This window comes from Eubalaena glacialis, chromosome 4, assembly GCF_028564815.1.
Source record: "Eubalaena glacialis isolate mEubGla1 chromosome 4, mEubGla1.1.hap2.+ XY, whole genome shotgun sequence".
Classification (NCBI taxonomy): domain Eukaryota; kingdom Metazoa; phylum Chordata; class Mammalia; order Artiodactyla; family Balaenidae; genus Eubalaena; species Eubalaena glacialis.
The window spans coordinates 42,896,266-42,912,894 of NC_083719.1; the positions used below are offsets into that span (position 1 = coordinate 42,896,266).

At 39.2% G+C, this 16,629-nt stretch overlaps 1 protein-coding gene across 2 annotated transcripts in view; it reads right to left on the reverse strand.

Moving 5' to 3' along the window:
* PLPP1 (phospholipid phosphatase 1) overlaps nucleotides 1-16,629 on the reverse strand; it is a 121,500-nt gene that overhangs the window by 38,416 nt on the left and 66,455 nt on the right. Inside the window, exons 2-3 of one of the 2 annotated variants that reach the window (XM_061189263.1) lie at nucleotides 8,459-8,610; nucleotides 3,197-3,477 (exon numbers count right to left, since the gene is read on the reverse strand). In XM_061189263.1, coding sequence (XP_061045246.1) covers nucleotides 3,197-3,477; nucleotides 8,459-8,610 — 433 coding nt within the window. The remainder of the gene's footprint in view (nucleotides 1-3,196; nucleotides 3,478-8,458; nucleotides 8,611-16,629) is intronic. The other variant, XM_061189262.1, reaches the window with a different exon arrangement.

Here is a 16,629-nt window from a genome sequence, read left to right on the forward strand (position 1 = left end):
TGTGCTCCGCAACAAGAGAAGCCACCGCAATGAGAAGCCCACGCAGTGCAATGAACACAGTCCCCGCTCGCCGCAACTAGAGAAAGCCTGCGCACAGCAACAAACACCCAACGCAGCCAAAAACAAATAAGTTAAATAAATAAATTTTTAAAAAAAAGAAAGCGATAACCTGATAATCCTACATCCATTTTTCAAAAAAACATTCCTACAAAGAAAACTCCAAGTCTAAATGTATTTACTGGCAAATTCTACCAAACCTTAATACCAAACATTGATACCAAATCTAGGCAACAACTTTACAAGAAAACTATAGACAAATAACACTCATGAACAGAGAAGTAAAAATCATTAGCAAAACATTAGCAAATTGAATCCACTTAATATAAAAAGATTTTATATACCATGACCAAGTGGAGTTTATTCCCAGAAATGAAAAGTTGCTTTAATATTCCAAAATTAAAGGGATACATTGTATTGAGAGAATAAAGAAGAAAAACAATATGACCTTCTCAACAGCCATAGAAAAAGTATCTGACAAACCACACACTTATGACAAAAATCTAATAAAGGACATCTACAGAAAACACATAGGTAATATATTTAATGGTGAAACACTGAGTGCTTTCTACCTAAGGTCAGGAATAAGACAAGCATATCTGCTCTCACCACTTCTTTCACATTGTATTAGCAGTCTTAGCCAGTATAATATAGCAAGGAAAAGAAATAAAAGGCAATATAGAAGGGAAAAAAAGAAGTATAACTCTCTTTATTCACAGACGGTATGAAGAGGAACAGAGAAAATCTTGAAGAACCTATAAAAGAAGTTACTCCAACTAATAAGTTACATTAACAAGGTTATAGGATAAAAGGCCAAATAAAACCATATAAAAAAACCAACTTTTTGTTTGTTTGTTTTATTTCTAAACATAACAACTAGAAATCAATTTAAAAATTTTTTTAAAACCCTTTCATAATAGCATCAAGAAATATTAAAAACTCAGTGATATATTTAACAAAATGTGTGCACGACATGGACACCAAAATCTAAAAACTATTGCTAAGAGAAACTAAAGAACATCAAATAAATGGAAAGATATACCATACTCATGGATTAAGGACTTAATATCAAAATGGCAGTTCTTCACAAACTGATCAACAAATTAGAAGCAATCTCTATCAAAATAAGCTTTCTCGGGGCTTCCCTGGTGGTGCAGTGGTTGAGAATCTGCCTGCCAATGCAGGGGACACGGGTTCGAACCCTGGTCTGGGAAGATCCCACATGCCGCGGAGCAACTGGGCCCGTGAGCCACAACTACTGAGCCTGCACGTCTGGAGCCTGTGCTCCGCAACAAGAGAGGCCGCGATGGTGAGAGGCCCGCGCACCGCGATGAAGAGTGGCCCCCACTTGCCGCAACTGGAGAGGGCCCTCGCACAGAAGGGAAGACCCAACACAGCTAAAAATAATAAATAAATAAATAAATAAATTTAACAACAACAACAAAAAAGGTGCCAGACCTGAGAAGCCTTTCATCTCTAAAAAAAAAAAAAAAATAAGCTTTCTCTTCTTCAGCCAAGCCACTAATTATCCCTTCCAACCCAACTCCTCCACTGTACATTCTGGAATTCCAATTCTATGGTTAAAATCCTCTGTATTTCCCTGTGTCTTCAAACTCTTCACTGAAGCTTCACATCTCCTAGTCATTAAATTAAAGAGCCTTTCCCTAGGACACTGCTTGGCCCTGTATTACTATCAAAGCAGAGAATGAGATATCTACATCCCACACCTTAAGAGTCCAGTGTTGGTCTTGATTATCTTCATCACTCCTCAAAGTCATTTCTGGACCATTCTTTCCCTCTTATAAAAAATGTTTGCTTAAATCAAATCAACAAAGCTCAAATCAACAACACCACCTTCCGCTATCTACTTCTCAACCAATTAGCACTTAAGTCACTTTCCCCCCTTCATTAAGACTTTACACCCATATCAGTCCTCATATCATCACCTCAGAGCTTGCCATTCAACAGCCTGTCTATTCTTTGGCCTTGTTATCAACAGGGAGGTTCTATTCCATTGTCAACATTTGTTTAATGTAAGTCTTCCCTGCTAGACTAAGCTCCATGAAGATAGAAACCAGAGCTGTCTTGTTCACTGCTGAATGCCAAGCACATAGCATAATGCATACTCTTAAATAAGGTGTTTTTTCATCCCCACTAAATGCAAATACCGAGGGGTACTAGCAGGCCTCTGTGACTTACAAAAGAACAAGGACAATAAAGTGTCTGGGAATCATATACTAAAAAAAAAATCAGAGGATGTTTTTCTGAGAGAAAGTATTTGTTGGATGAATAAATAAAGGAAAATGGTAACAGCTATCTTAAAATACAAGAAGGTCAAACATATAGAAAAGGAAAGATTGATAATTCGGAGACTTGGGATGAGGAATTGGCTCTGCTACTAATTAGTGGCTTTATTCAATGTTACTGGCCCTCTGTCTGCTCATCTATAAATTAAAGGCATTAGACCTTCTGGGTTCCAAACATTCTCTTTCATTCATGTCTAACAGTGCTCCTGATGTAGAAAGTAGCCCAACAAGTGTGTTATAAGAAAGCAACCTGAGGACCTAGAGCTATCAAAATATGAATGAAGTTACCTTACAAAAAATATACTCTAAGAATACTAAGAGATCTAGCAGAGCTTCATACCTGGTTGGACTAGATCAGAAGTAAGCAAACTATAACCCACAGGGCAGCCACTGTTTATGTAATAAATAAAGTTTCACTGGGACACAGCTACACCCATTTGTTCAAGGACTGTCTGTGACTGCTTTTTCCTGCTACAAAGGCAGAGTTGGATACCAGTCAACATATGGCCCACAAAGCCTAAAATATTTATTATCTGGCACCTTAAGAAAAAGTTTGCTGACCCTGGTCTGTATGATCTAAAAGGTTCATTTTATATTATTATACACTGAAGATGAAAAGAGTTGCATTAAAATACTCTTAAATAGAGTATAGGGATAAAACAGGAAAAAAGAGTAAGTAGAGAAAATAGATGAAACATGATCTCAGTTCATCTCCTGGTGATTACACTATCTTCTCTCTCTCTGAGTTAGTGGATGGCTCATCTTCCAATCACTGAAACCTTCTATTCCAAGAACACACAAGATAAAACAAGCATTAAAAATTTAACACGCACCTGCCCTCCTTCACTTTTTGTGCATTCCCTCGACATATGAAGTTTTCAATGTAGCCATCACTGCAGTTGATTTTTGACCAGTCTGGGTCACAAACATCCAAGAAGTGAGGCCGCAGTCTGCCTATCGAATACTTGGCAATATCAGTCAGGGACTGACTAGCAGCTGCACCAAATAAAAATGTTCCAATGGCTTTGTAAATAGTGGCTATGTAGTTATTCCTGATAAAGGAATTCGAGTGCAAGAGGTTAAAGTAAACAGATAGGGTTTCTCCAACAATCATCTGAAAAAAAAAAAACAGAAAAATAATATGTTAAAGCAGCAACCAGGCACTTTAAACAAAGTAAAAAATAGAAAAGAAAATGGTAAATCACAATAAAATATTTGTTTTAAAAATACCTCCCCCCTTTTTTCCTTTTCAAATGGAGAACAGGATATCTAATTCTAGACCACAAAAAAAGTGTCAGATCAATTGATACTTTGCTTACAGAGCAATGGCAAAGCCAAAATAATTTCAAAGTCTACCTTGAAACAATAAAACCTTATTTCTTTTCTTATATTCAATTAAACTGAGCCTTAATAAGTAGACAGTGATGTATCATGGAGGATAAAAACCATGGTTTTTCAAAGAATACAAACTTCCCAATTAGAATATCCCTTACAATAAGTACTTTTATCTGACAGAGTCTGCATTCGCATCAAACATTCCTTTGAATCAAAAATATTCATCATGTTAAAAAGGGTAAAACAGTCCCACAGAGAGGAAAAAGCCAATATAATAAAAGCAGGGATCAAACACAGAGGCCAAAGGGTACAGAAGGCAGAGATCAGCTGTCAAGGCCTCCCAGTCCTGCCTCTCCGGAGACATTTAGGGCTGGCTTCCTTAACAAGTCTCATTAAAAGACCAAACACACACTTGATACTCTCCTTCTCCAAGACAACATTTCAAGTGATTCCTTCCTCTTTAATTTTCACTGACTTTTGTAAAATGGGAGTCAGAGGCTTCCCAGATTCTATTAGAGTGTGTGTGTGAGCACGCACCAGTGTAATTATTTTAAAGGCATAAAAAGGTTTTCAAATACTTCCCAAGTTCACAGGCCAATATTCTGAGAAATCTGAAAAAATACTGAATGGCAACATTACAAAAAATTACAGTTGCTGATAAAATAAGCCACACTCTAGCTACCTGAGACAAAATAAACACTTAAACAAAAAAAATTCTGCTTGCTAATTTATGTTGGGGGCGGATATAAATCACAAAGTTTCACTTAAGAGTTTCACTGCTTCCTCTTAAATTTACATAAACAATTTTACAAAGCATTCAAACATTTCCATTAGTGATGACTAATTGTCTTCAGGGTGAGCCTTACCACAGATGAAATAAATGGTTGCCTCCTGAAAGAGATTTCAAGAACCTGATATCAAAAATTTTTTCCTCATCTGGCTCAAAGGCTCCTAGAATTCCATAATTAGAATGTTATACCTTTGACAACTAGACTATGAACTCTACAAAAGCAAGAATGAATTTTTAGTTGAATAGAAAGCTAGTACCACCATAGTGACCTAAAACAGAGCTGATGGTCAGTAAATTTCAATTCAAGGTGCTGCCTCTTGGGTAAAAAGTAAACACCCTTAGTTTAAACACGTTAAACCCCATAGAAATATATTCCTCATTATAATCCTTAATGTGAATGACTTAATCAAACCTTTGCTGAGAACAGGCCTCACAGGAGAGGAAAACCACACGCACTTCTGGGGATACCATACCTCCCCAACTGTGCTTAGGGTTCTCCCCGGCGATTGCCCTAGAGGCCTTGAATTAAAGTATATTACAGTCTCCTCAGGCTGTTAAGGTGTTCCAGCAACTGCCTTGATAGATTAGCAGCAAGAAAGGATATCTCTAATGTTTTGTTATGGAGTTGACCTTTGATAATTTGAAATATATACCAAATATATTAGTCAACCACAATTTGAGCAGTCAAAACGTCCACTTCTCAGCTGTCAGCTCTTCTTGCGTAAGCACTCAACTACTTTCCAAAAACAAGTATTGGTCTCTGTGAGTCTTCCTAGTCCTAATGATCATTGTTTAGGGCCACCCAAACCCTGGTTCCTGCCACTGATGACCGAAAATCAGTTCACTAGGAACATTCAGAGCACTGGGCACAGATTAAAAGTTCATCTACAGAAGTGGTATATGCTGAAACTTAACCCTTAATTCTGGGAAAGGGTGTGGGGGGCTCTAAAGCCAACAAATGCTAGGTCGACTTACATCATTTTTTTATTATATAAAAAATAGACAATAGAGATGTTCTAAATTAATTCTTCTAAATTAAATGCAGGGATGTGTCTGTGCACTGCACTACACATGCAAGACATATTTTCGTTTCATTTTAATACCTTATCTTGCCCTTTGAGCCATTTATACCAACTCAGCCTCTGGTGAAGTCCACGCTTAAATTAACTGTGCCCTAATCTTAGAGCTGAGATTACTGGTCACGCATTATTTACTACTCCAAATAAAGACAGGATAAATTATTAAAGAACTAAAGATGATGTTTGGGGAGTAAAACAGAATACTTTGAAGATCAAAGCTAATAATTATCTAAATCAGCGTGATTCAACCATTTAAAACCTATGTACCAGAGTATTTTCTCACCATCTTCTTTATATCTCCACCAACCAAGATAATTTTATACATCTCTACACTGTCACTACAGTTATGTGTCTTCCACTCAGGACCCACCTTCCCAAAGAACAGTCTAAAATCAATGGCGTACTTCCACTCCTTCCTAAATATCTCTAAATACCTCCATTCCCTTTATTCTACTGAATATCTCTCCAAAAAAGTCAAAATGGTCTCATCAGATCAAACAGATTTTTATCAAACCAAATCTTAACTTCTCAGTAGTATAAGACATCACTGACTATTTTGTCCTTATCGAAATTCTCCCTTGGCTTCTGAGAAACTATATTAATTCTGATTCTCTACCGGGCTCCCTCAATCACTCATATATGTGTGGATTATTTGCAAGTCAAATCAAAGGCCTGGTATGAAGTCCCAATCATAGTCCTGATTTTTTTTTTTAAAGAAATAATTTACTTTCTAGAAATTAAATTAAACATATACAAGTCTAACCAAGTGCTGCCTGAAAGAAGCTGAGTTAATGAATAAACTGAAATTATTTTAAATTAGTACATAAAACCACTGCCCTAAGCAGTGTTTGTCTTTGTTGATACAGTTGATACGAAAAAAGTACTTTTACAGCACCTTTAAACAGTCTGCTCTTTTTTAAGAAAACTACACTCAACTTACTTGCTGTTTTATAAAGATAACTTTCTCACAGGTGATGGTGAAATAATCAAAACTTCCAGGTTAATAAAATACAAATAACAAGTTTTTGCTAACTGAGTGCCTGTCAGGTTCTGCACCAGCTGTGCAGGCTACACAGCACCCTGTCCTGTTGCAGGCCTCTGGTCTGTAGCAGATTTCTGCTACAGAAATGCAGCATCCTTCTTACTGAGACACAAAGAAAAGTAGAATTGAAACACAAGTACATTTGTAGCAGTGTTTGAGTACTTGAATCCTGTCTGAAATCAGCTACTATTTGCAGAAGAGTCCTACTAAAATTTTTATATTTAAAGAGCTATTCTCTCAGAAACACATACTTTATTTTTATTTTATTTATTTATTTATTTATTTATTTATTTATTTATTTAGGCTGCATCGGGTCTTTGTTGCTGTGCGCCAGCTTTCTCTAGTTGTGGCGAGCGGGGGCTACTCTTCGTTGTGGTGCGTGGGCTTCTCACTGCAGTGGCTTCTCTTGTTGCAGAGCACGGGCTCTAGACACGCGGGCTTCAGTAGTTATGGCACTCGGGCTCAGTAGCTGTGGCTCGCGGGCTCTAGAGTGCAGGCTCAGTAGTTGTGGCGCACGGGCTTAGCTGCTCCGCGGCATGTGGGATCTTCCTGGACCAGGGCTCGAACCCGTGTCGCCTGCACTGGCAGGTGGATTCTTAACCACTGCGTCACTAGGGAAGCCCGAGAAACATATACTTTAAAAAAAGACCCTGATGCGCATGCTCCCTCTTTAATGGAAGGATCATAGGCTTGGCTTGCTTTCTTTTAATAGTAAAAACTCAGTGTAAAGATCTGTCTAGATTATACAAACCACTGATTTCTTAAAACTTCACTATACTGTAGGAGAGTCACCAACATTACGGCAAAATCTCTCAAGTTTCATTCCAGCACCTAGGACATGGCAACAGTGAGGATACCAAGATGAACAAGGCACCACCTCTACCTTCAAGGAGCTCAGAGTCTTGCGAAACAAACATTTGTATAGCAGAGGTTTTCTTTTATTAATTATACACCACAAATTATGAGTTGATTAACTTTTAGTGCTAACAAGGAGCTGTGATCATTCTGCAATAAGACATTAAATTTCTAAATCAAGAAGATTTGTTTTGTTTTTTAATAAACTCCAAAACAGACAAGCCTATGCTACTATCTTTTTGGCCTGTCTCCTGGATGAGACCATATTTCCTGCTTGTAACATAAATCTTATTTCTAAAGTTTCAAGTTATGGAGCATAAAACTAATTAAAGTCATAGAATCCGAGTCAAGCGATTATAAAAATCATGTAGTCTAATCACTTGATATCTTCTCCCCAGAGCACATTCTCTAAGCATTCCCACCTGAAATCCTAGAAAACAATAATTACTACAGTGTTTTAGTACCAGTAAAAATTCTTTGTCACGTTCACTTCTAATTATATATAGAATTCGGGCTCTTCCCTATTTCTGCCGTTATCTAAAAATTCTTTAAACTAAACTAAACATGGGTTAAATGAAGTCTTAACACCTGTTAAGACTTTCCTAGAACTCAGTAACTAGAAAGTCAGTTCATATGCACAGTCTCAATAAATTATAAAATAATATCCTAGGTAAAAAGTATGCTAGAAATACATTGATATAATAGTCATCTATTGCATTACTGAAACAATAGCAAATTGGAGCTCTAAAAAAAAATCACAGTGACTTAGAAAGGTTGGCATAAAACCTACACATGTTCAGTAAGGTTCTTCTGATTATACATTGTTGCTCTTTTGGCCCCACTTAAAATAGCTGAGATTATTTTGATCAAATAACATTAAAGGTTAAAAAAACACATTGTTTTAGAGGGTTACACATTCAATCATTAACAGGTTAACACAAAACTAAGCCAATTGCCCGAAAGTGATAAACTTGGAAAAGTGGATTTAACTTACAACGATAATACTGAATGGAATGATTATTCCACCTAATAACGGATAAGGTATGGTGTCTTCTTTGTAAGGGTACTTGATGGACTCATCATTACAGAATAATCCTCGTTGGAAAGGGGTATGCCTTGAAGTAAGAATTGCAAAAGGCAATCCAGCTAGCAAAAAGAATAAATGAAAATATCATTAAAAAGGAATATCAAAACTAATTAATGGCGATAATTATCCCAGAGACCATGTTTAAAAATACATTTGCCACGAAAATAATAAGAGCACATGGAAAAAGGAAATGCAGCAACGCATGCAACAGAAGTTAGAAAAATTATAGTTCAGGGTACAGATTTTTTTCTACAGGAAACAATGCCTCCAAATCCTCTATCAACCAATTTAACTAAGAGCAACTTCTTCCTTTTGTTTCTACCCAAATACACTAAACTGATTTTAGGGGAAAAAAATCTCTTCTCATGCTCTTGTTGTCATTTAATCATAGGGTTTTCAACACTATTTTCAAACTACTTTGTCAGGAGCTTTACTTCCAAAAGGTTAAAAACAGCATTTTGACATTCCCCATTTTATCTTGATATTACTACCATATTTGGACAGGTCACGGTCACTGGCTAAGCTATCAGAGTATCTAAATAAAGTTTATCCACTCATTTCTGTACTGTCTACAGCAAGTTTAGAGCTGCTATGGAAAGGAGTCTAAACTTAAACCAAGCTTCTTAAGAAAAGATGGACAACGGAGTCAAGCACAAAAGCACCTAAAAGAGCTCTCTTTTTTTCATCATCAATGTTTTCCCTAAAGATCATGTCTCACACTCATCTCCTCATCTCAAAATGTCTAAACTTTTGTCTAAATCAGAACTTTAAGAATTCAGTCCTCCTTTACTTCATCACTGCACCCGGCATCCTGATTAATACTGACCAGGACTGCTTTCTAAGAGATAGAGTTTAGCAGAAACCCTCAACATGAGTTCTGCTTCAAGACTTTTCCAGGTATGGGTGATTCTCTCCCTAAGTGACCCATTCTCCCAGCAGTAATACCATAACCACTAAGCTAACATACTCACTGTATATTCAGGTGTTCTTTCCATGAAGCTCCAAGTCTTGATGACCATTTACAGTTTCTCATCAACTCTCCTAAGCCCTAAAGGCTCAATGACAACCAAGCTTCTGCCACTCTGCCTGATGCATAGACTACAAGTATCAAATGTGTTCAATCCACAAGGGCCAAATGAAAAGGAGAAGCCCATTACTGGTTCTTTTTATTTATCTTCCTGTTTTTCATTTAGACTCTGAATACATGAACCAAAGTTAATTTTTTTGTGTTAACCAGTTTGCCAAGCTGTTAAACCATTAGAAGTCTTTATGATGCAAGCAGTGGCCAAGATGGCAGAGAAGGAAGACCCTGAGCTCACCTCCTTCAACAGGCACAGCAAAATCATGATTATTTACAGAGCAACTATCCATAAGAGTGACCTGAAGATTAGCAGAAAAGATCTTCTACAGCTAAAGCTATAAAGAAGAAACCACAACAAGACAAGTAGAAAGGGTGAAGATGCAGTATCGTCATCATCCATATTCCCAGCGTAGGCAACCCACAAATGGGAGAATAATTACAATTGCAGAGGTTCTCCCCAAGGAGCAAAAGGTCCTAGCTCCACATCAGGCTCCTCAACCCGGGGGTGTACACAAGTAAGATGAACCTCCAGACTGTTTGGCTCTGAAAGCCAGTAGGGCTTACTTCTGGGAGAGCCAGAGGGCTGTGGAAAATAAAGACTCCACTCTTAAGAGAGCACACACAAAATCTCATATGTTTCAAGACCCAGGGCAGAAGCAGTTATTTGAATGGAGCTTGGGTAGGACCCACTTGCTGATCTTGGAGAGGCTCCCAGGAGGCAGAAGGCAACTGAAACTCACTCTGGGAACAACAACGCTGGCAGCAGCCATTTTGGAAAGCTCATCCCACCACCAGGACACTGGTGCTGCTAAGTGCCACTTTAGAATCCTCCCTCTAGCCAGTCAGTGGCAGACCAGACCTGCCCACCAGACAGCACCAGCCCTGGGATGCCCCAAGCCAGGCAGCTAGGTGGGCAGGAACACAGACCTACCCACCAACAGGTTGACTGCTGTAGAACCCCCTGAGCCCCCAGCCATCCCAGCAGATGACATCACCCACCATAGGACCCAGGACCCGGCCCCACCTACAAGTGGGCCACCACCAGCACTGGGACCCCCAGGAACCACTCACATACACACACACACAGCTAGTCATCTGACCCAGCCCCACCCACCAGTGGGCCAGCACTAGCCCCAGTCCCGGCCTCACACACTAGGGGTCTGGCACCAGCCCCGAGGATCTGAGGGGCCCCAGCCCCACCCACCTGTGGCAGACACCACCCCCAGAACCCCCAAGGCCCTGCAGCCACAAACTCTGGGCCCAGGCACTGCCCACAGGGGGCCAACACCAGCTCCAGAACTTTCAGGCCCCACTGCCAAAGACCCCAGGACCTGGTTCTGCCCATCAGTGGGCCAGCACTAGCCCCAGGTCCTCCTGGGCCCCGACACTGCCCACCAGCAAGCCAACCCAAGCCCCAGGACGACCACAGCCCCCCCACAGCAAGTTGCATAAAGACCCGGCCCACCCACTAGTAGTCTGGCACCACCCCGGACACCCAGGGCCCTGGCCCCGCCCAACAGCAGGCCAACACCAGCTGCAGGACACCTTGGGCCCCTCAGCCAGCCATGTCAGAATCCAGCCAACCACCTGCAGGCCATTACCAGGTTGGCTGGTGGGTGGCCATGCAGCCAGCCAAGCCATGACCCAGCCCCACCCACCACCCAACCCCATCCACCAGCAGTTGGCAGCCTCCACACAAGGCAGGGCCTGGCAACCAACGGGACGCAAACCAGTACACCCACAATTGTCAGCCAGCCACAAAAGAAGGACCCATGCAGCCCCTATAGAGGGCACCCATAGAACACAAAGCTCTGGTGACCAGAGAGGAGTACACTGCTGGGCCACATAGGACATCTCCTACATAAAGCCACTTCTCCAAGATCAGGAAATGTAACCAACCTACCAAATACACAGAAATAAAAACAGTGAATTATGCAAATTGAGGAAACAGAGAAAAACACTCCAAGTAAAGAAACAAGATAAAACCCCAGAAGAAGAACTAAGTGAAGTGGAGATCAGCAACCTACCTGAAAAAGTTTAAGATAATGATCATAAAGATGCTCGAAGAACTTGTGAGAAGAATGGATGAACAGTTAGAAAATATAAAGAAGAACCAAACAGCACTGAAGAATGCAATAACTGAAATAAAAAATACTCTAGAAGGAATCAACAGAACATTATATGATACAAAGGAACTGGAAGGCAGAATTGTGTAAATCACTGAAACTGAACAGAAGAAAAAGAAAAGAATAAAAACAAAAGAGGAGAGTTTAAGAGACTTCTGGGAAAACATCCAGGTCCAGGAAGCACAGAGAGTCTCAAACAGGATCAACCTAAAAAGCAGCCCACCAAGAACATTATAATTAAAACGGCAAAAATTAAAAATAAAGAAACAACATTGAAAGCAGCATGGTAAAAGCAACAAGTTACCTACAAGGGAACCCCCATAAAGCTATCAGCTAAACTTCTCAGCAGAAACTCTGCAGGCCAGAAGGGAGTGACACAATGTATTTAAAGAGATGAAAAGTAAAAACCTACAACCAAGAATACTCTATCTGGCAAGGCTTTCACTCAGATGTGAAAGAGAGATCAAAGTTTTAAAGACAAGCAAAAGCTAAGAGTTCAACACCAGTACAAGCTTGGACTACGTAACAAATTTTGGCACAGCCAGCCAGGATCCTTGCTACTCATGGCTAGCCAGCCTGATCGGGGAATTTTCGGGTAAGCCCCTAGCAGTTGCCAGGATCACCTGTCCTGAGGACCTTCCCTTCAAAATGGCCCAAAGCCAGAAACTAACACAACATTGAAAAGCAATTATACTCCAATAAAGATAATAATAAAAAAAAAGAATTCCCCAAAGCGGCACTGGCTGCCCCAGTGCTTGGCAGTTGGACAAAGGTATCAACGTTTGGGAGCAGCTGAAAAGCTCCACGCAGTAGGGTTGTTTGGGCAGATAGTTACAAAGTTGGCTGTGCAATACAGTTTTGACCTCCGGTTTCTGGCTTTGAAAGTCTTCACAATGGAGCACATTTTATGTGCAACTATGGACCAGGCCGTGTGCCTGACAGTGTCTTGGTGCTCCGGCTGGGTATGAGGCCTGAGCCTCTGAGGTGGGAGAGCTGAGATCAGGACACTGGACCACCCAGAGACCTCCCGGGCCCACGTAATATCAATCAGCAAGAGCTCTCCCAGAGATCCCCGTATCAACACTAAGAACAAGCTCCACACAATGACCAGCAAGGTCCGGTGCTGCACACCCCATGCCAAACAACTACCAAGACAGGAATACAACCCCACCCATTAGCAGAGAGGCTGCCTAAAATCATACTATGTTCACAGACACCCCAAAACACGCCACCGGAGGCGGTCCTGCCCACCAGAAAGACAAGATCAAGCCTCATCCACCAGAACACAGGCATCAGTCCCCTCCACCAGGAAGCCTACACAACCCATTGAACCAGCCTTACCCACTGGGGGCAGACACCAAAAACAACGGGAACTGCGAACCTGCAGCCTACAAAAAGGAGACCCCAAACACAGTAAGTTAAGCAAAATAAGAAGACAGAGAAATATGCAGCAGATGAAGGAGCAAAGTAAAAACTCACCAAAACAAACAAATGAAGAGGAAACAGGCAGTCTACCTGAAAAAGAATTCAGAGTAATGATAGTACAGATGATCCAAAATCTTGGAAATAGAATGGAGAAAATACAGGAAACGTTTAACAAGGACCTAGAAGAACTAAAGAGCAAACAAACAGTAATGAACAACACAATAAATGAAATTAAAAATTCTCTACAAGGAATCAATAGCAGAATAACTGAGGCAGAAGAATGGATAAGTAACCTGGAAGATAAAATAGCGGAAATAACTACCACAGAGCAGAATAAAGAAAAAAGAATGAAAAGAATTTAGGACAGTCACAGACACCTCTGGGACAACATTAAACACACCAACATTCGAATCATAGGGGTCCCAGAAGAAGAGAAAAACAAAGGGACTGAGAAAATATTTGAAGAGATTATAGTTGAAAACTTCCCTAATATGGGAAAGGAAATAATCAGGTCCAGGAAGTGCAGAAAGTACCATACAGAATAAATCCAAGGAGAAACACGCCAAGACACATATTAATCAAACTATCAAAAATTAAATAAAAGAAATAATATTAAAAGCAGCAAGGGAAAGGCAACAAATAACATACAAGGGACTCCCCATAAGTTTAACAGCGGATCTTTCAGTAGAAACTCTGCAAGCCAGTAGGGAGTGGCAGGACATATTTAAAGTGATGAAAGGGGAAAACCTACAATCAAGATTACTCTACCCAGCAAGGATCTCATTCAGATTTCATGGAGAAAATAAAACCTTTACAGACAAGCAAAAGCTAAGAGAATTCAGCACCACCAAACCAGCTCTACAACAAATGCTAAAGGAACTTCTCTAGGCAGGAAACATAAGAGAAGGAAAAGACCTACAATAACAAACCCAAAACAATTAAGAAAATGGTAATAGGAACATACATATTGATAATTACCTTGAATGTAAATGGATTAAATGCTCCAGCCAAAAGACATAGACTGGCTGAACAGATACAAAAATAAGACCCATATATATGCTGTCTACAAGAGACCCACTTCAGACCTAGGGATACATACAGACTGAAAGTGAGGGGATGGAAAAAGATATTCCATGCAAATGGAAATCAAAAGAAAGCTGGAGTAGCAATTCTCATATCAGACAAAAGAGACTTTAAAATAAAGACTATTACAAGAGACAAAGAAGGACACTATATAATGATCAAAGGATCAATCCAAGAAGAAATAACAATTGTAAATACTTATGCACCCAACATAGGAGAACCTCAATACATAAGGCAAAAGCTAACAGCCATAAAAGGGGAAATTGACAGTAACACAATAATAGTTGGGGACTTTTAACACCCCACTTTCACCAATGGACAGATCATCCAAAATGAAAATAAATAAGGAAACACAAGCTTTAAATGATACATTAAACAAGATGGACTTAATTGATATTTATAAGACATTCCATCCAAAAACAACAGAATACACTTTCTTCTCAAGTGCTCATGGGACATTCTCCAGGATAGATCATATCTTGGGTCACAAATCAAGCCGTTGGTAAATTTAAGAAAATTGAAATCGTTATCAAGTATCTTTTCCGACCACAATGCTATTGACATAGATATTAATTACAGGAAAAAAAACTGTAAAAAATACAAACACATGGAGGTTAAACAATACACTATTAATTAACCAAAAGATCACTGAAGAAATCAAAGAGGAAATCAAAAAATACCTAGAAACAAATGACAATGAAAACACAACAATCCAAAGCCTATGGGATGCAGCAAAAGCAGTTCTAAGAGGGAAGTTTATGGCAATACACTCCTACCTCAAGAAACAAGAAATATCTTAAATAAACAACCTAACCTTACACCCAAAGTGATTAGAGAAAGAAGAACAAAAGAAATCCAAAGTTAGCAGAAGGAAAAAAATCATAAAAATCAGATCAGAAAGAAATGAAATAGAAACAAAGAAAACAATAGCAAAGATCAATAAAACTAAAAGCTGGTTCCTTGAGAAGATAAACAAAATTGATAAACCTTTAGCCAGACTCATGAAGAAAAAGAGGGAGAAGACTCAAATCAACAGAATTAGAAATGAAAAAGGAGAAGTAACAACTGACACTGCAGAAATACAAAGGATCATGAGAGATTACTACAAGCAACTCTATGCCAATAAAATGGACAACCTGGAAGAAATGGACAAATTCTTAGAAAAGCACAACCTTCCCAAACTGAACCAGGAAAAAATAGAAAATATAAACAAACCAATCACAAGTAATGAAATTGAAACTGTGATTAAAAATCTTCCAACACACAAAAGCCCAGGACCAGACGGATTCACAGGAGAATTCTATCAAACATTTAGAGAAGAACTAACACCTATCCTTCCCAGACTCTTCCAAAATATAGCAGAGAGCGGAACACTCCCAAACTCATTCCACGAGGCCACCATCACCCTGATACCAAAACCAGACAAAGATGTCACAAAACAAGAAAACTACAGGCCAATATCACTGATGAACATAGATGCAAAAATCATCAACAAAATACTAGCAAACAGAATCCAACAGCACATTAAAAGGATCATACACCATGATCAAGTGCGGTTTACCCCAGGAATGCAAGGATTCTTTAATACATGCAAATCAATCAATGTGATAAACCATATTAACAAATTGAAGGATAAAAACCATATGATAATCTCAATAGATGCTGAAGAAGCTTTCGACAAAATTCAACACCCATTTATGATAAAAACTCTCTGGAAAGTAAGCACCGAGAGAACTTACCTCAACATAATAAAGGTCATATATGACAAACCCACAGCCAACATCATTCTCAGTGGTGAAAAACTGAAACCATTTCCACTAAGATCAGGAACAAGACAAGGTTGCCCACTCTCACCACTATTATTCAACATAGTTTTGGAAGTTTTAGCCACAGCAATCAGAGAAGAAAGAAATAAAAGGAATCCAAACTGGAAAAGAAGAAGTAAAACTGTCACTGTTTGCAGATGACACGATATTATACATATAGAATCCAAAAGATGCTACCAGAAAACTACTAGAGCTCATCAATGAATTTGGTACAGCAGCAGGATACAAAATTAATGCACAGAAACCTCTTGCATTCCTATTCACTAAGGATGAAAAATCTGAAAGAGAAATTAAGGAAACACTCCCATTTACCACAGCAACAAAAAGAATAAAATACCTAGGAATAAACCTACCTAAGGAGACAAAAAACCTATATGCAGAAAACTGTAAGACACTGATGAAAGAAATTAAAGATGATACAAACAGATGGAGAGATATACTATGTTCTTGGATTGGACGAATCAACATTGTGAAAATGACTATACTACCCAAAGCAATCTACAGATTCAATGCAATCCCTATCAAACTACCAATGGG